Raw genomic sequence first — 25,320 nt, forward strand, 5'->3', positions numbered from 1 at the left:
AAATTTGGGGCTCAATTGAGGTCGTAAGTTGAGGACTACTTGTAGTTTCTTAAGTTTGGTGAGATTCTGTCTTTAGGTGAGGAGCAACTGTATTTAGAAGTAACTCTGGATGTCTTTTGGGGGTTTGGAAGCCGACAACAGCACAGGCTTGCCTAAGTACAATTTTCTTGCAATTTTCCTCTGTTCAACAGTTAGCATGTCCTCCTTTCTCCCCAGTCCGTGTCATTCTTAGCCTGCTCAGATATCTAGTTAACCATAACCGTCATCAACAAAAATTAGTGATCCGCAATGAATGGAATCGTAAACGAAGCAAGTTGGCTGGGTCTCTCCAATATGCTAAGCAGGGCTTCCAAAATATTAGCAACGGGTTCCCTGCCTGGTTGCTGGGTGGGTGTGGCCATGGTGGGCGTGGCCTAGTCAGCCTCCTGCACCACAGCAAGTGGGGGGGCGTTTTTGCCCTCCCCGAGTTCTGGGGGCTTTCCTCAAGCCTCTGGGAGGCGAAACGGCCTCACTGGGCTCTGAAGCTCTCTAGAACAGGGATCCCCAACCTTTCGATGCCGCGGCCCGGTTCCGCGTCAGCTGGCGCCACGGCCCGGTTCCGCGTCAGCTGGGCGCCGCCATCTTTTTTGACAAAATCACTTCCGGTGCGTCACGAAGTGATTTTTCGTCAAAATGGCGGCGCCAGCGCTCGGTGAGCTTTTGGTAGAAATGGCTTTCTACCGGAAAAGCTCACGAGCTGCGCCGCCATCTTTTTGAAAAATTGCTTTTACCAAAAAGATGGCGGCGCCCAGCAACCAGCGGCCCGGTAAGGCTTGTTCCGGCCCGGACCGGTCCGCGGACCGGGGTTGGGGACCCTGCTCTAGAAGAAGCCAGAAACGGGCCTATTTCTGGCCTTCCCAAACTTCCGGTAGGCCCGTTTTTCACCTTCCCTGAGCCTCCACACACACCCTGCACTTACCTGCATCCAAAATGGGCCGTGTGGGGACACTTGGGAGGGGAGGGCAGGGGAGGAGTGGGCGGAGCCAGCCAGGAGTGGGATTTGGGGGTTCTCCTGTGGAAAGGAAACTTCACGAGGACAGTGGTATCACCCAAGCAGGAAAAGCCCAAAGGGAACATCAAGCCAGCCATAAAACAAACTTGCATAGGAAAAGGAATCAAATAAAAGGTATTAAAGAAGCCCCTTAGACAAAAGTCCAAATAATTAAGAAAACTAGGGAAACAAGAAAAGAAAACCCTTCCAAATCAGCAAAACAAACAAAAGACACAAAATATATTGCAAAGGAGACAGACAGGAGATTGCCACAAAACAAACATAAGAAAACATTAGGACGAAACTGATAATCCAATCAAACCACCCCGCGGAGTTTACCCTCCGGCGGAAATGAAGACAACCCCTGACAGGATTTAAAACATTAAGAAATACAAACACAAGCACACACACACAAAATGAGAAAAAAGGGTATAAAAATCAGGGGCTTATCATACAAAGCTAGGTAGCCCCAGGAACGCAGACTTCTTGCTATCTCTCGCCTTCCTGAAAAAATAAAAGACCCAGCTTTCAAGCAGTTGTCTGTATCCTTGCACCGGAGCTCTCCTAGCAGGAAAATCGAATCCTCAGAAGAAAGGCATTTTCCAAGCCTTTCAACAAATGGCGACCATGAAGGTTTTCCAGCCAACCCTGCCACCGGACCGGGCCCGCGGATCCAAACCCAGCCAAAGTGTGCAGAATCTTAGCTAGAGGTTTTCCCGAACCCCTGCAAACCCCCAGCGGGCCAGCCCTGATGCTAAGCCTCCAACACACATGCATACACACAATCCTAACCAGGATTAAAAGCAATCTTTGCCTCTGCGAAAGTCTCTGCAGGTGTTATGAGATGGTGGCTAAGTCCAACCTGTTTTGCAGTGGTGCTATGAGAGAATAAAGCCAGAAGAGAATATACATGGAACCAACTTCCAGCTGAGGTATTACGAACTGAGTTTTAAACATGCTTGGAATGAACACATGTCCATCATCTGGAAAAAAAAATGAAATAAATTTTAAAAAACTCAAAAGGCAGACTCGATAGGCTGCTACGTCTTTTTCTGCTGTGACTTTTCTATGTTTCTATGTCATCTTGAGCATCTTGAAATGAAGCATTGGCTACAAGACAGAGAGAGCCAGTTGCAAATGTAGTGGGGTTTTTTTTCAGCACTGCACAATGCTTTAGTGTCTGTTCAGAAGAGATGCTTCAAAATAGGTAAGAGTGTGAATACTGCACCTGTTGGTTGAGTTTAGAAAAAAGGCACAGCTGCTTAATAAATTGCTTTATTGTTGCTTAAATGAATGCCAAAAGTGACTGGAAGTTGGCAGAATTTAATATATTCTTTTCTGTTCACAACAATGTGAAGGCACAGCTGCCAGTTCATTAGCTGGTATTGGCCTTCCTACACATCGATTTTTTCCCAAGAAATTGGGAAGTTGTAAAATATAAGTGGAGCACATGTGAAGATCTAAGCAGTGTGGCGTTTTGTGATTGACACATAGAAATATTGTTAATAGATTTTTTTTTTAATTCCATTTAAAATTTTGAGGTATGGTACCCATTGTGCCAATAACCACCGTGACACCATCATGTTTGGGTTATGCTATCATCTTTCCATTTTGATTTTCAGATCTTAATACTTTGTGATCTTCTCCAATCCTTTGTCTTCTATTCTACTATCTCCTGGTATTGCCACATCAATTATCCACACTTTTTTTTTCCTGTTCAACCACATTTCAGTTTGGTGTGTTATGAGCCAAGACTTTTATCGGTTTGTATTTGGAAATGCCACAATATTTTGGTCTGCTCATTTTCATCTACTTTTTCAATTCTACGTTCTCATCAATTTTTCATTACCATTACATGATAATTTTTACAGATGTTCCAGTGAATCATTTTGGCAACTGTGCCATGTTGTTGTTTATCATCGGTTTACGCAATCTGCACTTTGAATCATTTGATTATACACAACAGGACAGACACAGACTTCAGAGGATAATTAGGACTGCAGAAAAAACAATTACTACCAACCTGCCTTCCATTGAGGACCTGTATGCTGCACGAGTAAAAAGAGGGCTGTGAAAATATTTACAGACCCCTCACATCCCGAACATAAACTATTTCAACTCCTACCCTCAAAACGATGCTATAGAGCACTGCACACCAGAACAACTAGGCACAAGGACAGTTTTTTCCCAAATGCCATCACTCTGCTAAACAAATAATTCCCTCAACGCTGTCCAACTATTTACAAAGTCTGCACAACTATTACTATTAATCTTCTCATCACTCCTTATCACCCATCCCCTCCCACTTGTGACTGTATGACTGTAACTTTGTCGCTTGTATCCTTATGATTTTTATCGACTGTTTCCTAGTATGATTTGATTGCTTATTGTACCCTATGACTATCATTAAGTGTTGTACCTGATGATTCTTGACAAATGTATCTTTTCTTTTATGTACACTGAGAGCATTTGCACCAAGACAAATTCCTTGTGTCCAATCACACTTGGCCAATAAAGAATTCTATTCTATTCTATTATTTTTTCAGTTCTGGCCTTGGTTGTATTAGTTCGAATAGCTTGCTCTTGTGCAGCCCAAATCAAGCCTTCAGTTTATTTTTTGTATTAAAAAAAGTTCCAGTTGCAAGACATTGCCAGTTTCCACTTTCCCCTTGGTCTTTTGTAGAAATTGACCCTGTAATGCATTCCTCGAAGTAGGCTGCTTCAACCTATTGCTCTCCTTCAGACTCTGGTTCCGTAATATTCTGCCAGCTTCTCAGCAGCATCTCTTTTTGCATTGAGGATGAGGGTGATGAAGTAAGGGGCATTTATTGCTAGAAGAGGTGATTATGAATAATAAATCTAATTGCAAAAAGCTCTTAAAGGGCTAATACTTTTGACCCTTTTGATACCAGGCTTTCAGCTTTGAGAGGAATTAGCCAGAAGCATTCATGGGAGATGAGTTGTCCAAAATGTCAAGATGGCAACTATGATTGGGTGATTAAAGCCCTGCCCGGTTTGCATGTGCGTCACATTTAATTTAATCTTAATTTAAGTTTAATTTAAGTTCAATTTAATTTAATTTTTAATTTAATTTTGGGTTTAAATTAATTGAAGTTTAATGTCTAATTTTAATTAATGAAGCTTTTTATGGCTTGGCATTGGGTTACCTCTAGAGCCACTTTTCCCCAGTAAAGCTGCCCCAACTACTGCATTTGGGCCAGGAGAAGCATCAGGCTGAACCCCATTTTCAGGAGTCAGGAAGATTGAAATCAGAAGTGGTATTCAGCAGGTTCTGACCAGTTCTGGAGAACCAATAGAGGAAATTTTGAGTAGTTCAGAGAACCGGCAAATGCCACCTCTGACTGGCCCTGCCCCCATCTATTCTCTGCCTCCCGAGACCCAGATGATCGGCTGGGTCTTCTTTGGTTGCCCTGCACAGGAGAACGGAGCTGGAAAGCAGGTTCGTGGGGTGGGGAGGGAATGGGATTTTGCAGTAACCCTCCCCTGCCACGCCCACCAAACCACGCCCACCAAGCCACACCACTCCAGCCACGCCCACAGAACCAGTAGTAAAACATTTTGAATCCCACCACTGATTGAAATCATTGGAAATCTGAAAGTTCAAATCTGCCCCTGACTTGTGAGGAACCAGGGTGGGAGACAAAACAAACACAGTCACAGAAAACAGGTGAAGCCCCTTTTATTCGTTCACTTTGCTTCCAAACTCAGAATATTCTTGACCGAAGACAAAAAACTCCCACACAAAGAGTTACAAGAAGAAGGGGAAAAGCAACACGAACCAGGCAAGATAAGGGCTTGAAGACGTCCACAGATAACACACAATGAGAAGGATGCCAAACTCAGAGAGGAACCATAAACTAGAGATATTTCCATGCTTTGTTTCCAGCGTTTGCCCGTAGGCAGGTCCGTACTCTTATCTAGTTGTCACAGCTGCAGCCCATGAAGAGGATCAAGGCCCTCTCCTCCCCAGTAGACCACGTGTCTCTCCCTTATCCTCTCCTCCCTTCGTGCCCTAGGATGGAGACGGGATGGGCTTGGGTTCTCCTCTGACTGCTCAGCCGGCCTCTGCCCTTCCCCAGCCTCCTTCACAACTTCCGGAGCCACATGTCCACTCCCTGTCGGCTGTTCCTCCTCTCCCTTAGAGTCAGTCTCCACCAGGGGCATGACAGACTCCTTTACAGCCCTTGAACTGGCCCTGTGCATCCTTTCTCAGCTTTCTCTCTACCCGTTATGCAGCTGCGGGCCTGGCTGTCTCTTTTCTGACTTTTCCCTAGACAGCATTTCTTCGCTCCTGATTCTCAAGGTCTTCCTCATTTATCACTGCAGGTTGTCATGAGGCTGTCTTTATCTTGTCCCACACGCTTGAGGGAGAGAGAATGGCTTAAATTATCCCTAGCTGTACAATGATAAAATTGTCTTTTTTTTTTTTTCCCTGACACTCTCAAATGACAGCCTCCAGAGAATAAAATCTGTTTGGCTTTGTCATCCATTACCCTGAGGGAAGTCACGGATTGCCTTCAAAACACCGCCGGTCTGGAATGCGATGACACAAGTACAGTTGGTCTTCGACTTAACGACCACAGCTGAGCCCAGAATTTCCATCGCTGAGCAAGATGGTTGTTGAGTGAGTTTTGTCCCATTTTACGACCTTTCTTGCCACAGTTGTTTAGGGAATTGCTGCAGTTGTTCAGTCAGTAACACGGTTGTTAAGTGAATCTGGCTTCCCTCTTGACTTTGCTTATCAGAAGGTCGCAAAAGGTCGATCGCATGACCTTGGGACACTGCAACCATCATAAGTACATGCCAGTTGCCAAGCATTCAAATTCTGATCATGTGACCGTGGGGGACGCTGCAACGGTCATAAGTGTGAAAAATGATCATGTCACTTTTTTCAGTGCCATTGTAAGTTTGAATGGTCAAGTAATGATCATAAGTCAAGGACTACCTATTGTTATGGGTGCACTTCAATATACCCATATAATGCTTCTACTCGGGGGGCTGTACTGGTTGCCTGTTGGCTTCAGGTTGCAATTGATGGACATCTCTAAAGCCGTTCATGGCTTAGGATCTCATTATCACACTATAAAAAAAGATGTTGAGACTCTAGAAAAAGTGCAGAGAAGAGCAACCAGGATGATGAGGGGACTGGAGGCCAAAACATATGAAGAACAATTACAGGAACTGGGCCTGGCTAGTCTAGTGAAGAGAAGGACCAAGGGATACATGATAGCAGTCTTCCAATATTTGAGGGGCTGCCACAGAGAGGAAGGGATCAAGCTATTTTCCAAGGCACCTGTAGGCCAGACAAGGAATGATGGATGGAAACTGAACAATTTCAACCTGAAATAAGGAGAACCTTTCTGACAATGAGAACAATCAACCAATGGAACAGCTTGCCCTCAGAAGTTGTGGGAGCGCCATCCCTTGAGACTTTCAAGAAGAGATTGGACTGCCATTTGTCAAGAAATGGCTTGGGCAGGGGGTTGGACTAGATGACCTACAAGGTCCTTTCCAACTCTGATTATCTGAACCTGTCTCTCTTAAATGTCTCCAGTTGTCTCTCTTTGTCTCATAAGATCCAGCTGGGTCAGCATGTTCTGGATCTACTCAATGAAGAAATGTCACTCTTATGGATATGCTGGAGGTATGCCTTTCTGTTGCTCTGCCTGTCTTCTGGAACAGAAACAAACCAGCAGACGCACATGGGTAGAGTATCAACTAGCAATCAGTGGTGGGTTTTGAAAAGTTTTCCTAGCGTTTCGGTATGAGCGCGCTCTTTGCGCAGGTGCAGCATTTGCAACTCACCTTCTGCTGCAAGCCCTGTATGTAAAACAGCGGGCGTGCAGCAATCGGCTGTGCCGCGCGAAGCAGCCGAGGTTGAAAAGCAGTCAACAGAGCCGGGGCAGGTGGGAAATCCCAGCAGCTGATCGTCAGAGTGAACTGGTTCGCTCACAGATGTTCATCGGAACTATCGGTTCAGCCAAACCGGGCCGAGCCACTGAACTAGCTACTTTATTGCTCAATGCTTATTTAACAGCGATCTTCTCAGACTGGCAGTCTGCCCCTGGGAAAGACTAGATAAGGTCCATCAGTATTCAAGGGAGTCCGAGTTGGACCTTCCCCTCTTGTGTCTATGTAGAGATTCCAGACTGATACCCTGCTTGACCCCTCCTACTGACTGGGACAGTGCCTCTCCAACAATCCTGCCCTGAGGCCCTGTTGCCCTAGCTTTATTGGCATTCATGAAGGCCACAGGGACCTGACTTATCCAGCAAATCTTTGGCCACCAAGGGTTCTGAATTCACTGGTTCATTATTCACTGTTTTATTCACTGAATTCACTGTTTTGTTTTTACTATTTGCTGAATAGTGGTTTGATGTTTCTGATCTCTTCATGTTCTCCTGTTTCACTTTTCCTGAACGCTATTTTAAATTATGACAGTGTACACAGCAAACGAGATAACTATGCTGGGTTTCGTATCACAAATCACTAGTCGAACACGTCCCAAGTGTTTAGGACTGCGTGATGTATCTACAGATTATGCGAGCAGATCCCAGTAAGGTGGCCTTTTGCAGCTGACCAATGGTTATGTTGTCAGTGCCAATTGTTTTTAAGTGCTCTCGTAGATCTTTAGGCACAGCACCCAGTGTGCCAAGTACCACTGGAACCACCTGCACTGGTTTATGCCAGAGTCTCTGCAGTTCGATTTTCAAGTTCTGATATCTGGTGATTTTTTTCAAGTTGTTTCTCGTCGATTTTGCTGTCACCAGGTATGGCAATGTCAATGATCCACACTTTTTTTCTTCTCCACAATTGTGATATCTGGGGTATTGTGTTCCAAAACTTTGTCAGCCTGTATTCAGAAGTCCCACAGTAGTTTTCCATGCTCATTTTCGACCACTTTTTCAGGTTTATGATCCCACCAGTTCTTCACTACAGGCAGATGGTAGTTGTGATACAAGTTCCAGCGGACCATCTGAGTGACGTTGTTGTGACGTTGTTTGTAGTCAGTCTGAGAGATTGTCTTGCAACAGCTCAGTATGTGATCGATGGTTTCGTCCGCTTCTTTGCAGAGTCAGCAAATTTTTCTATTATGGCTTTGATTGCATTCGTTCTGATGGCTTCTGAACACCACAGTCGCACTGAGCGGTAGAGACAAGGCCCCACTTAAACAATGAGTCCTGGCAGACACCATGTTGGGTTCGGATCCTGTTCAGAGTTGGCCAATGCTGGTGAGGAAAGTCAAAACCTGGCACCTTTGTGTAGAGTCATCTACGTAACTGCTTGTGTCTGGGCAGCTTGAAGTTTATTTAAAGTTAAATCTCTCTCTCTCTCTCTCTCTCTCTCTCTCCCTCCCTCCCTCCCTCCCTCCCTCTCCCTCTCTCCCTCCCTCCCTCTCTCTCCCCCCAAGAGCTAGCATGGAGTTGTTATGAAAGTGCTGGATTAGAGTGGGGAAATCTAGGGTCTAGTTCCCCCTTCAGCCTCTAAAGCTCATTGGTTGAATTTGAAACAGCTCTTCTCTCTCAGACCCACCCAATCAGGTGAAGTGGGGAAGGAGCCGGACTAGACATGGGAAAGCCAGGTTGTAGTCCCCTTTCAGCCCCAGAAGCTCATTGGTTGAATTTGGGCCAGCCTCTCCCTCTAAACCCAAGAGCCAATCAGGTGGAGTGGGGAAGGGGAGGGAGTGGGGAGACTGAGGGTTTTAATCCCCCCGCTTTGCCTTAGAATCTTCCTAGGAATCTTTGGGCCAATCATCTATATTTCTCAGCTTTAGACTGGGAAATCAAAAAGGTGCCTCAGAAGTGGATAGGGGTTAACCACTCCTGAAAATTTAATTGAAATTAAAGTAAATCAATTTAAGTACCAACTTCAGGCGGTGTTTATATCAAATAAATTAAATTAAAATGTTGTCAAGACAACTGCACGCACCTGTTGACAGAGTCACCAGAAATCAAGACTGCCTCAGAAGACCACAACAAAAAACAGTAGTTGTAAAAAAAACAAAAACAGAAACAAGTGTGGAAACTGGTTATGACCAAGAACGGAGGCCACTGAGGCAGGGAGGGCCCATCTAGTTATTTGCAAGTGCAAAGTTGGCATGTGTGTGCAAACACTTCAGCCACTTAGAAAAACCCAAAGGTTATCTATCTATCTATCTATCTATCTATCTATCTATCTATCTATCTATCTATCTATCTATCTATCATCTATCTATCTATCTATCTATCTATCTATCTATCTATCTATCCATATCTATATATATATCTATATATCTATATATCTATATATCTATATCTATATCTATATCATCTATCTATCTATCTATCTATCTATCTATCTATATATATATATCTGAACATTTGGGTTGGGGGAGAAAATCACATTCCTCTCTACATGTGTTATATGACAACCCCACTTTGGATTTTTCAGAGAACAGATAATCAGAGTTGGAAGGGGCCTTGTAGGTCATCTAGTCCAACCCCCTGCCCAAGCAGGAGACCTACACGATTTCTGACAAATGGCAGTCCAATCTCTTCTTGAAAGTCTCAAGTGATGGTGCTCCCACAACTTCTGAGGGCAACATCTGTTCCATTGGTTGATTGTTCTCACTGTCAGAAAGTTTCTCCTTATTTCCAGGTTAAATCTCTCCTTGTTCAGTTTCCATCCATTATTCCTTGTCTGGCCTACAGGCGATTGACCCCTTCCTCTCTGTGGCAGCCCCTCCAATATTGGAAGACTGCTATCATGTCTCCCCTGGTCCTTCTGTTCACTAGACTAGCCAAGCCCAGTTCCTGTAACCGTTCTTCATGTTTTAGTCTCCAGTCCCCTAATCATCCTGGTTGCTCTTCTCTGTACTTTTTCTTAGAGTCTCAACATCTTTTTTATAATGTGGTGACCAAAGCTGGACGCAGTACTCTAGGTGTGGCCTTTCTAAGGCTTTATAGAGTGGTATTAGTACCTCACTTGAAGTACCTCACTTTTCACTCAAAGGTTGCTGTGGAACTGTGAATAACGTATCCTTTTTTTTTTGGAAGAATCATAGCCAAGGACACTTACCGAGTGGTATGATCTGCTTGCAAATATGGTTATTAAGGAACATAAAATGCAAAAAGGCCTATTTGGTTGTTAGGTATATTCATTCCATTAGTTATTAACTTGATGCATTGCTTCTTCCTCTTTTACCAGGCAATTGGGTCTACGTTCAATAAAATATTGATTAAATTTTACCATGCAACCAAGGAGGGCAAAGAATTCAAAAAGGAAGTTTTAGGCCGCCGTATGCAATTAAAGGGTGATCCTGAAACATCATGCAGCATTTTTTAAAAAAGCATGGGGTCAAGGAGAGTTTTTATTATCTATTTAAAGCCGAGCAAGGAGGGGAGGAAACAGCTGAACTGTTCTTGCTAGAGGTGGGATTTGCCGGTTCTCTGAACTACTCAAAGTTTCTGCTACCGGTTCTCCAGAACTGGTCAGAACCTGCTGAATACCCACCTCTGCTCCAAGGCCAACAGAGCCGCCCTCTTGATCTCTGTCGGCTCATCTTCCCCCCACAGATTCAGACTCGGAGGGGGACATGACAGGTGGTGAGCAACCAGCATATATTTGGGACAATTCCAACATCCCAGGATCATATAAATCACCATTTGTGACCTTCCTAGCCAGCTTCCAATAAGCAAAGTCAATGGAGGGAAGCTGGAATTGCTTAACAACCACGTGATTCATTGAACAATAGCAGTGATTTGCCGAACAAGCAGGACCATAAAGATGCAGCGATGGTTGTAAACGTGAAAACTAGTTGTAAGTCACTGTTTTCTGGGCTGTTGTAACTTTGAACGATCCCTAAACTAACTGTTGTATGTTGAGGACCACCTGTGTTTAAAGCAAGCTGGAGTCTATGGGATTTTCCACAGAGCATGAAAATATAGAGGTTTTTTCCCTCTACAAAAACCATAATCTCTCGTGGAATAGGACAGGTGGGTTTGAAGTGGGGCAGAGACCAACATGGACAAGATCACCTCATTTCTCCTTTCCCCTCCTCCCCATGTCTTTCCTCCCCACTTCCCCACCCAGAAGGCTTCTGTTAGAGGGACTGATAGCTCGTCCTGACTCATAGCACTTAGCAATAGCACTTAGACTTTACCGTGTTTCTCACAAAATAAGGCCGGGCCTTATTTTTTTTTGACCCCCCAAAAAACAGCCAAGCCGTGACTTAATTCCCCCCTCCCCTGCATCCTCGGGTGGGTGGGCAGCGACGGCTTGGATGTTGACCTTGGCGTTGGTGGGGCACTTCGTATCGGGAGACCTTCCGCCACCCTTGCTTTCCCTTCTCCCTTGCTGCCGCGGCGTTTAGAGTAACGCCGTGGCGTTTGGCACAGCCACGTGCGGCCAGCCAGGGCTCCTCCCTGCAACCGGAGCCCAGCGGAGACACTCGGCTTCAGGCGCTCCCGTCGCCGCCTTCCCTTGGCCTTCGAAGGTAAAGCCAATTATTTTAAAAACGACGCCCTACTACAACAAAGACTCCCCTGCCCAAGAGGGCAGCCCAACCCCACATGGGGAGGCGAATCTCCCGGGCTGCAGTGCAGGATCGGCCCACCTCAGGAGAAGCGCCCAGCCACCATCCCTGCCTGGTGCCGGGCAGAGTGCCAAGAGCTTTGCCTGGGGCGCCCAGCGCAGCTGACAGGCGGGCCGTCCTTCCCGGCAGCAGAGCTCTCACCAAGGCAGCGAGTGCCTCCCCGCCGGACCCTCCACTCATCCGACCAGGGCCGCGCCAGAGCCATGTGGGCTGGGCAGAGCCAGGAAAATGAGCTGCGGGTGCCAAGCAAAAGAGCCAGGCTGACCTGAGCTTGGCTTCCTTCCCAAGACCCTCCAGCGTGAACCCGAAGGGGCCTCCGGGAGAGGCTTCCCGAGGCAGTGATAGTGCCCACCCGTCCACGGACAGGGAGGCGAGGTGATGGCAGCGCTGCTTCCCTGGCTGGCGGAGAGAGCCCGAAGCCACTCGTCCTTTCCACCCCTTGCCCAGCTCATCCCCGTGCATCTCCAAATGCGCCAGCAGCTCCAAACGCTGCAGAGGAATGGGCATCAGGTAGAGGCGCTGACTCGGCGGAGCTCAGCTCGGAGGAAGACGCGTCGCAGGCCGTCGCCTTGCCTCCCTGTCCACGGATGGGTGGGCGCTATCACTGCCTCGGGCGGCCTCTCCCGGTGGCCCCTTTGGGTTTGGGCTGGAGGGACTTGGGAAGGAAGCCAAACTTGGGTCGGCCCGGCTCTTTCGCTTGGCAGGCGGGTGCACACCCGAGGCTTGCTTTCCCAGCTCTACCCAGCCCACACGGCTCTGGCGCGGCCCTGACAAGATGAGCAGAGGGTCCAGCGGGAGGTGCTTGCTGCCTTGGTGAGAGCTCTGCCACCGGGCAGGAGGGCCACTCAGCTGTGCAGGCGCCCAGGTGAAGCTCTTCGCACTCTGCCCGGTGCCAGGCAGGGATGGCGGCTGGGTGCTTCTCCCAGGGTGGGCCGATCCTGCACTGCGGCCCCGGGAGATTCGCCTCCCCACGTGGGGTTGGGCTGCCCTCTTGGGCAGGGGAGGCTTTGTCGTACCGGTAGTAGGGCGTCGTTTTTAAAAGAATTGGCTTTGCCTTTGAAGGCGAAGGGAAGGCGGCGACAGGAGCGCCTGAAGCCGAATGTCTCCGCCGGGCTCCAGTTGCAGGGAAGAGCCCTGGCTGGCTGCACGTGGCTGTGCCAAATGCCGTGGCATTGCTCTAAACCAGGGATGGGCAAACTTTTGGCTCGGGGCCGCATTGACTTTTAAAATTTGACAGACGGGCGGGTCAGCACAAGATTTTTTGGGAATTGCCCCCCACCCTTCCCCCTCTTCTCCTCCTTCCTCCCCCTCGGAGGCCCCTGAGTCAGGAGTTGCTACCTCTGGCGCGGCTCCACGCGGCTCCAGTCCCGCGTTGCCTTGGGAAGGGAAAGGCAAAAGGAAGAGCCGCGGCGGTGCTTTGCAACGGCAGCAGTGGCACCGGAGGCTCAGGCTCAGCGGCTCCTGGTTTTGCCTTTTCCTTCCCAAGGCAACGCTGGGACTGGAGCCGCGGAGCTGCGCCGGTGATAGCAACTCCTGACAGCCCCAGCCGGACACCTGAGCGGAGCCCGGGAGGAACTGCCTGTTGCTGCTGCCGGAGCACTGCCGGGTCGCCTCCTCCAAGCAGCCTGCCCGCCCGCCGGGCTTCCCTCCGCCGCGTGGCTTAAACTTTGCACAGGCAAAGTTTGCAGGCGGGAGCGTCTTCCCACTGAGGAGCAAGAAGGGTTCCGCCCGGTGGGCGGGCTGCTTGGAAGAGGCGACCCGGCGGTGCTCCGGTTTCCCCTCCACCACGCGGCTCGGGGCCAGGCGCGAGCGCCCGCGAGTTAAAAGGAAGCCGAAAGTTGCTGGGAAGTTGCTCGGGTTTCCGGGCTTCCAGGCTTAAACTTTGCACAGGCAAAGTTCGCAGGCGGGAGCGTCTTCCCACCGAGGAGCAAGAAGGGTTCCGCTCGGTGGGCGGGCTGCTTGGAGGAGGCGACCGGCGGTGCTCGGGTTTCCCTCCACCACGCGGCTCGGGGCCAGGCACGAGCACCTGCGAGGAAAAAGGAAGCCGCAAGTTGCTGGGAAGTTGCTCGGGTGCTGGAGCAGGCTTTTAAAGTGCCTTCCGAGCAGGACTGCCGAGCCGGGAAATGGGGCACCAAGGCAGGGGATCGGCGGGGACTCACCTTCGGAGAAGTCGCACTTGAAGGTGATTTGAACTCCCAGCCGAGGCCTTTGCAAAGTTCTTCTTTTCTTTCCTACCCGAGAACGCTCCGCACTGTTTTGCAGCTTTGGGGGCCATGCGTGCAGGGCCCAGCGATTTTTCAGGGCGGGCCAGACTGGACAGACCAACGGGCCGGATGTGGCCCGCGGGCCGTGGTTTGCCCACCCCTGCTCTAAACGCTGCGGCAGCAAGGAGAAGGGAAAGCAACGGTGGAGGAAGATCTCCTGATACGAAGTGCCCCACCAATGCCAAAGTCAACGAAGGCAGCACCATATCCGGGTATGCAACAAAAGTACTTCCTAACAGCAAGCCCCCCCCCCCGCCATTCCTCCCCATTTCACATGTTTAATATAGGCCTTAATTTGGGGGGAGGGGCTTAATTTGATTTTATGCCGATAAAACATGCTGGGCCTTCCTATTGGTGGAGGCCGTATTGTTGGAGAAACACGGTATATGCCTCTTTACAGTGCCTTACAGCGCTCTCTAAGCGGTTTACAGCGTCAGCCTTTTGCCCCCCAAGAGTCTGGGTCCTCATTTTACCGACCTCAGAAAGGACGGAAAGCTGAGTCAACCTTGAGCCTGGGAGATTTGAACTGCCAAATGGCAGGCAGCTAGCAGGCAGCAGAAGTAGCCTGCAGTACTGCACTCTAACCACTGCGCCACCGCGGCTCATCCTGGAGATTTGAAATGATCTTTGGCAGGAAAAGACCTTTGGAATCAGACCAAGATCTACAAAGGACAATATAAGAAGAAGCCACATATTGCTAATGTATTCCATTAATATAATAATCATCTTTCTAAGAAAAAGGCAGGTGAAAATGTGTCTCTGTGTGTGTGTGTGTAGTCAATGCAGAATTGTGCAATTAGGAACCTAATATTTTGATCCAGAGAGTGGTTTGTCTGGTATTGAATGGTAGCAAGAAAAGGACTACCAGCTGGCATTGGTGGTGAGTATTTTGAAGTTGTGTTTCCTTTCTTTTACTTTCATTCTTTATTTATGCTTCCTTACAGTTACCATTAATAATTAATTGCCGGTATATTATTTGCAACTTGGAGTTTACTACTCATGTGTGGCTTGTTTCCTCTCAGAGGTTTCAGAAGGAGAGAGCTTTGGTCGTGTGTAGAAGGGCAACTCTTGGCCCATGGGGATGAAAAGGAGATGCTGGTTACTGAAGAAGTCAGAGTAACCTGTAGATCTTCCCATTGCTGAACCAGGCTACCTGAGAGCAAGGAGAGGGTTGGGGGGCAATCTGTACAAAGGGGGTGAGAACAAAGAAGAGGGGGTCAATCTGTTCTCTAAAGGAGGGGTCGCCAACCTTTTGGACCTCAGGGACCAACAAACTCATAGTTTTAAATCCTGCGGGCCAGAGACCCTGGGAAAATCCCCCCAAAAAGTCTGCAGGAAAATTCCCCACCTCGTTTTCCTACCGATCGATCATCCTTTATTTGGGATCGCAGGATAATGTCTCCAGCTCCGTTCTCAGGGGGAGAAAGAGAGAGACTTTTGGCTTCATGCAAGGAAAGCAGCAGAAGCAGCAGAAGTCTGTATTTCTCTCCCCCAAACTTCGCCAGAAATGAGTCTTTGTGAGACTTGTCGTGCTGGTGCAGCCTCTTGGAGCAGGAGGCCTTGCAGGGTCCCAAAGGCTCATTTCTGGTTGAGTTTGGGGGAGATAAAGAAAGACTTTTGCTGCTTTCCTTGCATGCAGCCGAAAGCAGAAGAACAAAGAAGCAGAAAGAAGTAGCCTGGTGGCCAGGCGAGGCACCTGGGGTGAGTGGGGCAAGTTTTCCCCACTCCGCCCTTTCCCCCCTCCCCTCACTACCTCGTGTTGTTCGCAATGCAAGCGATGCAAGCCTTGTGTTCCCGCGGGCCATGTGGGCGGCGCAGCCTTGTGGTCCCATGCAGCCTGGATTAATTGCTTTGGGGGTGACATTTCTCTACGGACCACCAAAATTTTCTCACGGACCACCAGTGGTCCCTGGCCCACTGGTTGGTGACCACTGCTCTAAAGCACTGGAAGATGGGAGAAGAAGCAATGGATGGAAACCGATCAGGAGAGAAGCAACTTAGAACTGAGGAGAAATTTCCTGAGAGTGAAAAACAATTAACCAGTGGAACAACTTTCCTCTAAAAGTTACGGGTGCTCCAACACTGGAGGTTTTTAAGAAGAGATTAGACAAGCATTTGTCTGAAAGGATATAGGGTTTCCCATTTGAGCAGGGGGTTGGACTAGAAGACCTCCAAGGTCCCTTCCAACACTGCTATTCTAAGAATATCCTTCTTAAATTCAAATTGAGATGAGCATTGATGCAACCGGACTTAGAAAAAGCAGGATAGAAAAACGCTGGTTTTGTATTCTGGTGTTGGAGAAGATTCCTCACAATACAACGGACAGCCAACAAACAGAACACAGAGCAAATCAACTCAGATTCTCATTCAAGGCACAAATGATCAGGCTCAATTTATCGTGTTTTGGATACACTGGGCCAAGACCTACCTTTCTGGGGAGCCCATAATGCTGGGAAAGATGGAAGGGAAAAGAGAAGCAAGGAAGTGGATGGACTTAACAGTGATGGATGCCGGAAGGAGCAGTTTTTAAGGCAGATCGCCACACGGGGAAAATCTCTCTTGCTAACAGTTGGTACCACTTGATGGCATGCGATAAAAAAATTAAGCAATGCTTAATTCCTTCAGCTTGTTGGGACCTCTGCTTCTTTATGTACCTTGATAAGACACCTCGTACACATGAATGCACATGTGCTCCAGAGCACTCTTGATATGGCAGATCGCATTGACATTTGCGCATATTTCTTATGCATGCACAAACATTAGACAAACTGTTTCCTTGTAACAACCATAGTCCCACTTGCCCGTGGAAGGATCTGGAGGATAATGAGACATTTGCACAAGTGTCCATCTGCTTCACTGTGGCTCTCGCCTGTCTTGCCAGAACCATACATTAGCAGTAAAGGAGGATAGCAGAGGTAACATTATACATATATATATTTTTTAAAAACTACCACTAATTTCCTTGGAAATAAATCTGGGCATACCGGTCACCTGCACTTCACAACAGGTAAAATGCTTGTCTTAATCAAACACTGCTACAATTAGAATAGAATGGAATCACAGAGTTGGAAGGGACCTTGGAGGTCTTCTAGTCCAACCCCCTGTTTAGGCAGGAAGCCCTATACCATTTCAAACAAATGGTTATCCAATCTCTTCTTAAAAACTTCCAGTGTTGGAGCATTTACAACTTCTGGAGGCAAGTTGTTCCACTGATTAATTGTTCTAACTATCAGGAAATATCTCCTTAGTTCTAAGTTGCTTCTCTCCTTGATTAGTTTCCATCCATTGCTTCTTGTCCTGCCCTCAGGTGCTTCGGAGAATAGATTGACTCCCTCTTCTTTGTGGCAGCCCCTGAGATATCGGAACACTGCTATCCTGTCTCCCCTAGTCCTTCTTTTAATTAAACTAAACAAACCCAATTCCAGCAACCGTTCTTTGTATGTTTTAGCCTCCAATCCCTAATCATCTCTGTTGCTCTTCTCTGCACTCTTTCTAGAGTCTCAACCTCTTTTTTACATCGTGGCGACCAAACCTGGATGCCATATTTCATGCGTGGCCTTACCAAAGCCTTATAAAGTGGTATTAATATTTCACGAGATCTTGATTCTATCCCTCTGTTCATGCAGCCTAGGACTCCATTGGCTTTTTTTGGCTGCTACAGCACTCTGCTTTTATTTTTTTTCTAGTCAAAAAATCCATAACAAAGTCATAACCTCAATTTTGCTGAGGTGTTCCAAAACGCTACAGACTTCAAAACTGCTACGCGTCGTCTTCAGTTTACCACCACAATTGAGCCCAACATTCACGCTGCTAAGTGAGAACGTTAAGTGAGTTTTACCCCATTTTAATGACTTTTCTTGCCACAGTTAAGTGAATCCTTTCAGTTGTTCAGTTAGTAACACGGTTGTTAAGTGAATCTGGCTTCTCCGTTGACTTTGCCTGTCTGAAGGGTGCAAATGGGAATCACGTGACTCTGGGACAACGCAACCGTCATAAATATGAGCCAGTTCTCAAGCATGTGAATTTCTCTCACATGACCCTGGGGATGACTGCAACCGTTGTACGTGTGAAAAACGGTCAAATTTGCCTTTTTTTTAGTGCCGTTGTAACTTTGAACAATCCCTAAACGAACTGTTGTAAGTGGAGGACTACCTGTACTTGTTGAAAGAGTGACATACAAAAATTTCCAGCAGGCCCAAGAAAGATCCATCAAAACTACAAATTAACGTTACCAACGGCATATAAAGAGAATCTTATCAAGATGTTTTATAGATGGCATTTGACACTTGGCAAGATTGGCCAGGATATATCCGACCATGAACCCACACTGTTGGAAATGTAAGCTAGTAGATGGAACATATTACCATATGTGGTGGCAATGCCCTAAAGCCAAAAAGCACTGGGGAAAAATGAGGAGATGGACAAGAGAAATTACAAGGTATAATATCGAATTCAAGCCAGAAAACTTCTTACTGGGGATGATTAAAGAAAATCTGGAGAAACCCACCTAATACATCATTCAACATGTAATAACAGAGGCTAGAATCGCTTATTCCCAAAACTGCAAAGTAGATGACATACCTTCAGAAATCATGGTAATTAACAAAATACTTGAGTGTGCTGAGATGGATAGGCTTACGAGAAAACTAAAGGAAAAGAGGAGTCGGAGTTTTATGAAGTCTGGGAAATGTTTTATATATATGGTTAGAAAAAAGGAATAAGATTTGATATGAAATAGAATTGTAAATAAAATGTAATTTATTTATGTAATTGTAATGCTTGACACAGAACTGTTAAAATGTAAATACACATGTATTTTGAAAATAAATTTAAAAAAATTTTTTTTAAAGAAAGATCCATCAAAACAGAAAAATTTTCAGTAGCAGAGAACCAAGCACACATCTTCAAATAACATCCGAACAGATTTTTCTAGGAACCCAGAAGCACCTGGGAAGAGCAGAAAGTCAATAGAATTCCTCCACCATATTTCATCATTGGGGTTTACTTTCATTACAGGCAGAGAAATAAATTCTGTCCAGATAAATCAAGCTATTCACACACCGCTATCATTTCACACAATTGTTTCACTCACCCAAAACTGAGAGAGGGAGGAGATAGCCAAGCAGGAACCAGCAGCCAACATCTTGCACGAGATGGACCATCCTTAATCTGGAAGAATAAGGAGGGTGGGGAGAGTATGAACCTCCAGGAGCACAAATCTTTGTACATATTTTTCTTTCCCTAAATACCCTTCTTTCCTTCTACTCCTTTTTCTACCCTGCATTGCATTTTCTTCCTTTTCTCCTGCATTGCACATTTTCCTTCTTTGCCTTCAAATTTTTCTTGTACTCCCTTCCTCCCATTTCCTTTTTCCTTCTTCCTTCTCATTCCCCTCTTCCCTCCCTTCTCTTCCCTTCCTTTTCCCATCTCTTTCCTTTTCCTCTCTTCTCCTCTCCTCTCCTTCCTCTTTCCCTGTCCATCCTCTTCCTTCTTTCCTTCCTTCCTTCCCTCCCTCCTTCCTTCCTTCCTTCTCTCCCTCCCTCCCTCCCATTTGTTTTTTTTATTCTTCCCCTTTAGTGGCATTACTTTCTTCCATACTGCTCTCCTCTTCCTCCCTTATTTTCTCCAGCACCCCCCTTTCCTACCCATTTCCTTATCCTACCACCCATGGATGCCCAGGCTGGGCTCTGCCTGTTGCAACCCCATTCCCCCTCACAAGGAGCCATGGATGCAAATGGATTTCTTAAAACAAGCCAATCCATTCCCCAAAACTGTCTTAAAGGAGTGAAAGGCCTGGACATAATTCTTTCCTCCACCTTTCAGCAGCAATTCTTTTATTCTAGAGGAAAACATGAACAGGAATAACAATAACAACAGTAACAACAATGACAACAATTTAAAAAGAAAATCTGTATCACTTTTCACAGCAGGGCAAGTATTTTCCACTCTACTGGGAGGTTGCTTCAAAATGCAGCAGCTTCTTGCTTCAATCCTCCAAATGTAATGAAAACATCTGAATAATAAGTTTCTCCATGGAGTCTTTGGTGCTCTCTGAGCTTAGGTGTTTGCTTGCAGGCATTTCATTACCCTACTAGATAACATCATCAGTGCTTGTGAGTGTCGGGTTCACTCCCTGTTTATATATAGTACTTTGCCCTGCAATGTTGACGGAGGTGGTTTTCTCCTTGGTAGTTCCCTGATTAGGGTCGTTTTCTGCTTGATTGTTTGTCTGGTGTTAATCCCTGCTTATCTGGGTATTGGTTTCTGGAGAGGATATGTTCTAGTAGTCTTTCTGTTTCCTTCCTAACTTTTTACTGACTCTTTTAAATAGTACGCAAATAAGGTCTATCTCTATAGAAACCAAGGAACTACCAAAAAGAACCTCCCCACCACCACCAAGCACTGGCAGAAACAAGCTACTGTAATATAAACAAGAAGCAAATTCCACACTCACTAGCACTGATGATGTTACCTAGTTGGGTAATGAAACATCCGCTGGAAAAAGCACCCAAGGTCAGAGAGCACATCACGGTTCAACCATGAGCTACAGAAATCCTCTTTTATCGGAAAACATTTCTCTGTGTGTAAGCTGATCAGTTGGGTTGTTAGTGGTTTGAATAGATCAGGGGTGTCAAACTTGATTTCATTGAGGACCGCATCAGGGTTGTGTTTGACCTTGGAGGGCTGGGGGGGTCGTGGTCATGGTGGGTGTGATATGGGACCCATGTCAGGGGCACCTGTGGTGGCCAAGAGCTAAGGCAAGATTTCCCCGACAGCCTCCCTCACTCTCATTATAACCATCCTTCCTTCCTTCCCTTCCTTTTCCTTCCCTCTTCATTCTCCTTCTTCCTTCACCTCTTTCCTTATTTTTCCTCCCTTGCTCTCTTCCCATCTTTCCTTCTTTTTCTTTATCTTTCCTCTTCTCCCTTCCTGGCCCTTCTTGCATGCTCAAATGCAAAAGGGAAAACGTTTCTCCTTTCGCTTTGGTTTTAGTTTGTTTTGATAGCCATGGGACTAGGTGGGCGTGGCTTCTTCTTTTTTGCAGCAACACCCACCCAATTTTTTTGCCTCCTGGGCCTCAGGGAAGCCTCCTGGGGGGGCATTTTTGCTCCCAGGAAGCCAAAAAATGGAGTGCAGGGGGGCACAGCTCTCCACCCCGAGCTCCGCTTTGACTCCTGGGCCTCAGGGAAGCCTCCTGGGCAAAGCAGTAAGACAGCAAGGGGGATCCCGGCATAACTGATCGTTGGGAGGGGGAGAAAAATGAAATACCTTAAGAAGTGACTGGGAGGGAGAGAACGCAGTCAGCGATGTCAGGTATGCACGCAATGTTGTGCATGTGCAATAAGGACTGACTGGGAGGGTGACAGGCGGGCGGAGAAGGGTGGGGCCAGCCAGGGGCACGATTTGCCGGTTCTCTGAACTGCGCAGAATCATAACAACCGGTTCTATAGAACCGGTATGATCCCAACACTGGTTTGACACCCCTGGAATAGATGGTCTTTCATAAATGTAGGCACCCAGCCATAAAGAGCCTTATAGGTTTAAATCACCACCTGAAACTATCCAGAAACCCACTGGTGACCAATGCAGGGTGCAAAACAGCCGTGTTATATGCTCCCAACATTAAAATGCTCAAAACAAACAACAACAACCATGCAGGCTGCTGCATTTTGGACAAATTGAAATTTCTGAGGTATTCTTCAAGGGCAACCCCTAGTAAAATGCTTTCTAGTAGTCCAGCCCGATGATGACTGAAGCATGAAATGACTGTTACTAGGTCCTCCTCCTACCAGAAAAGAGCAGAGGCTGAATGTGCCAAAAATTGTGCTAAACCTGAATTATGGGCCCTTTCCTTCTAATCACTGCATCTCGGTTTTCCAAAATCAATTATGAGCGTAACCGAGAAATGTTTACTTTAGAGAGAATTAAATGAACTGCAGCCTTTTTCATTAGATAAGCCTATATGTTGGAATTTGAAAGCAGGGGAGAATGTATCTTTTCTCTTCATTCATCAAATTCATGAATCCCCTACTGGGCTCAGGTGTGCTGGCACTGTTTCTTTTACAGGAAACAACTTCCCTCTGGAGATTTAGAAGGCCCCAGCCCTGCTGGGTTTCTAGAAGGCGTTAAAGTCCTACCTTTTTCTCATTTATCGGGGGCCAGAATGTTAATTGAGTCTGGTATGAATGGTTTATGATGTGCTTTGGGTGAGGTTTCTAGCCTCACTTACATTGAATTATATTGTATTGTTGTCAGACACAAATAACCAGAATCACAGGTGTAGAGTTCAAACTGGCTATTTTATTTTTCTCTGCCTATAATATAGGAATCTCCCTAGACTGGCAGCTCTCAGCTGGGAAAGGCCAGATAAGGCTTAAAAGTATTCGGTGGGAGAGCAGACCGTGCCCTCTTGTGTTCCTGCAGTGAGTTCTAGGCTAATTCCCTGCTTGACCTCCCCTCCTCCTGACAGGGACGCTTGTTCTCCAACATCTGGATTGCATTTATTTTATTTCCATCTGTTTTATGTTTTGTCAGCCATTCAGAGGCATTAGACTAAGGTAAGATGGACAGCTTTATACAGGTAGCATAAGTATATACTGCGTGGTGGCGCAGTGGTTAGAATGCGGCATTGCAGGCTAATTCTGCTGACTACCGGGGTTCAATCCTCACCGGCTCAAGGTTGACTCAGCCTTCCATCCTTCCAAGGTGGGTAAAATGAGGACACAGATTGTTGGGGGAAAGAGGCTGACTCTGTAAAACGCTTAGAGAGGGCTGTAAAGCAGCATATAAATCCAAGGGCTATTGATAGTCTTCAACTTATGACCGGTTGCTTAGGGAACCATTGAAAGTTCAATAGACTCCCTGGGGGAATTTATGATCCAGTTCCAAAATTATGAGAACTGTCTCCCCCTCATCCCTTGCAGTTACTTCCAGTTTTTAGCAAAATCTATTTGCTTAATGACCATGACCATGCACTTAACCACTATCGCGAAAAAGGTTGTAAAATCGGATCACGTACAACCATAATGAGCAGGATTCATTACAGTCATAAGTCAAAGACTATCTGTAAAACAAAATAAATAAAACCCTTTCAGTCGAGTTCAGCTCCTGGTGTCTTCATGGCCAGCACTACCTAATTGGGGTGGGGGAGGCAACGAGACTGAAAATGTTTGCAGTTTTTATTTATTTAATTGCCCATCTTTGATGAAGGTTGTTGGCTGGGGAATTCTGGGAGTTGAAGTCCACGCCTCATAGAGTTGCTAAGGTTGAGAAACGCTGTGTCAGGCTCTGAGTTCGCTACGGAGCCCGTCAGCTTCAAAACACGCCTCGCAGCAAGTCAGCTGGCCGTGGAGAATGTCACCTTATCTCTGCAGCTGCCGGATCTGTATTTCTGCTTGTGTGCTGGCTGATGGTGTTGAGAGTCGCTGCAGGATGGATTCTACAGCAACCACCCGGCTGCAGGATGGATTCTGCAGCAACTGCGGGGCTGCAGGATGGAGTCTGAAGCTACTGCGGGGTTGGAAATGGCTCTTTTCATGTATTGATGGGGTGCATAGTGTTAGAGGGGGCCCCAATGGGAAGGATATAAGCCAGAGGTGGTATTCAGCAGGTTCTGACCAGTTCTGGAGAACTGGTAGCGGAAATTTTGAGTAGTTTGGAGAACCGGCAAATCCCACCTCTGACTGGAGATTTTACAGTATCCTTCCCTTGCCACACCCACCAAGCCACGCCCACAGAACCAGTAGTAAAAAAAATTGAATCCCACCACTGATATAAGCTACCATATAAATCAAGGTGAGGAACTGCGTCTAGGCCTGGGTGTGATGAGTAGGAGATTTAGTACAATATATTTGTCCACCAAATATCTGAAGTTCGGTGTCGCATGTAAAAAGTTGGGCCCCAAATATATAGGACCTTTTCCCATGAGTTGGGTGATTAATCCTGTTATGGTACAATTGAACTTACCACCACGGTTCAAAAAGGTCCACCCAGTATTCCATATTAGCCTCATTAAACCCAGAAGACGTAATCCTAATGATCGGTTACTTGGTCCAGTGAAGGCAGATCATTATGAGATAGAGACTATTCTTGATTCACGGCTACATAGAGAAGGTCTACAATATCTAGTATAATGGAAGGGATATCCTTTAGGTGAGGCATCATGGGTTAGCCACATCGATGTCAATGCACCACCCATTATGCTACAAAGCATAGTGAGTGGTGCATTGCACTACAAAGGAGCTGGTGTTTGCATTCATTTCCGGACAAATCTTCAATACTCAAGGACTGGCTGAGACACTGCACTAGGAATGAAAAAGGAGCCCCCCCATATTTTAAGATTTGGCAAGATTTTAAAAGTAAGCATAGGGCCCCACCTGATAAAACGATCAGTAAAAGCCAAAATACCATCCATCTTATTTGTGTGTCGACTTGAAGAGGCACACACTTCAAATATACTTTCCAGCTACACGATCAGGTGAAGATTACAAGTAGGCCTGGACATATGACCACAACTGAGTCCAAAATGTCCATGGCCAAGCAATGGTTGTTAAGTGAGTTATGCCCCACTTTACAACCTTTCTTGCTACAGTTGTTAAGTGAATCACTGTTAAGTCAGTAATGTGGTAATTAAGTGAATCTGACTTTCTTTGTTGATTTTTGCTTGTCAGGAGATCACAAAAGGGGATCACATGATCCCAGGACACAGCAACTGTCATAAATACAGGTAGTTCTTGACTTACAGACACAATTGAACCCAAAATTTATATTGTTGAGTGAGCCATTTGTTAAGTGAATTTTGCCTTATTTTACGATCTTTCTTGCCGCAGTGGTTAAGTGAATCAGTGCAGTTGATAAGTTAGTAATCCGGTCGTTAAGTGAATCTGGCTTCCCCATTGGCTTGGCTGGTCAGAAGGTCGTAAAAGGGGAATCATGTGACCTTGGGAGACCGCAACGGTCATAAATATGAACAACTTGCCAAATATATGAATTTTGATCAGGTGATTATAGAGATGCTGCAAAGGTCGTAACTCTGAAAAGTGATCATAAGTCACATTTTTCTGTGTCGTTGTAACTTTGAACAGTCACTAAATGAACTGTCATAAGTTGAGGACTACCTTTACATGCCAGATGCCAAACGGCTGAATTTGGGTCATGTGACCCTGGGGATGCGGCAATTGGTCGTAAGTTTGAAAACGATCCTAAGCCATTTTTTGGGGTGCCATTGTAACTTCTAATGATCACTAAACGAATGGCTGTAAGTCGAGGACTACTACCTGTATAGAACTATGTAACTGTCAGGATTCCAAGTAATATACGCCCATAGAAAAAGAACGCCGAGGCAGGTGGGTTCCTCGAAGAATAGTTTTATGGGACATAGCATATCAGCACAGGCTGGTGAAAACTGACTCGGAATATTTCCACGGTTTTCA

General features: G+C 46.4%; 1 protein-coding gene across 1 annotated transcript in view; it reads right to left on the reverse strand.

Moving 5' to 3' along the window:
- Positions 1-25,320, reverse strand: part of NCAN (neurocan) — a 162,895-nt gene that overhangs the window by 94,699 nt on the left and 42,876 nt on the right. Inside the window, exon 2 of the mRNA XM_087952674.1 lies at positions 18,981-19,057. Within this exon, the coding sequence (XP_087808800.1) occupies positions 18,981-19,050 (70 nt within the window). The 5' untranslated portion in view covers positions 19,051-19,057. The remainder of the gene's footprint in view (positions 1-18,980; positions 19,058-25,320) is intronic.

The sequence above is a fragment of the Notechis scutatus genome, chromosome 1 (genome assembly GCF_049901735.1).
Source record: "Notechis scutatus isolate UNSWTSFEM ecotype Mainland chromosome 1, rNotScu1.2, whole genome shotgun sequence".
Lineage (NCBI taxonomy): Eukaryota > Metazoa > Chordata > Lepidosauria > Squamata > Elapidae > Notechis > Notechis scutatus.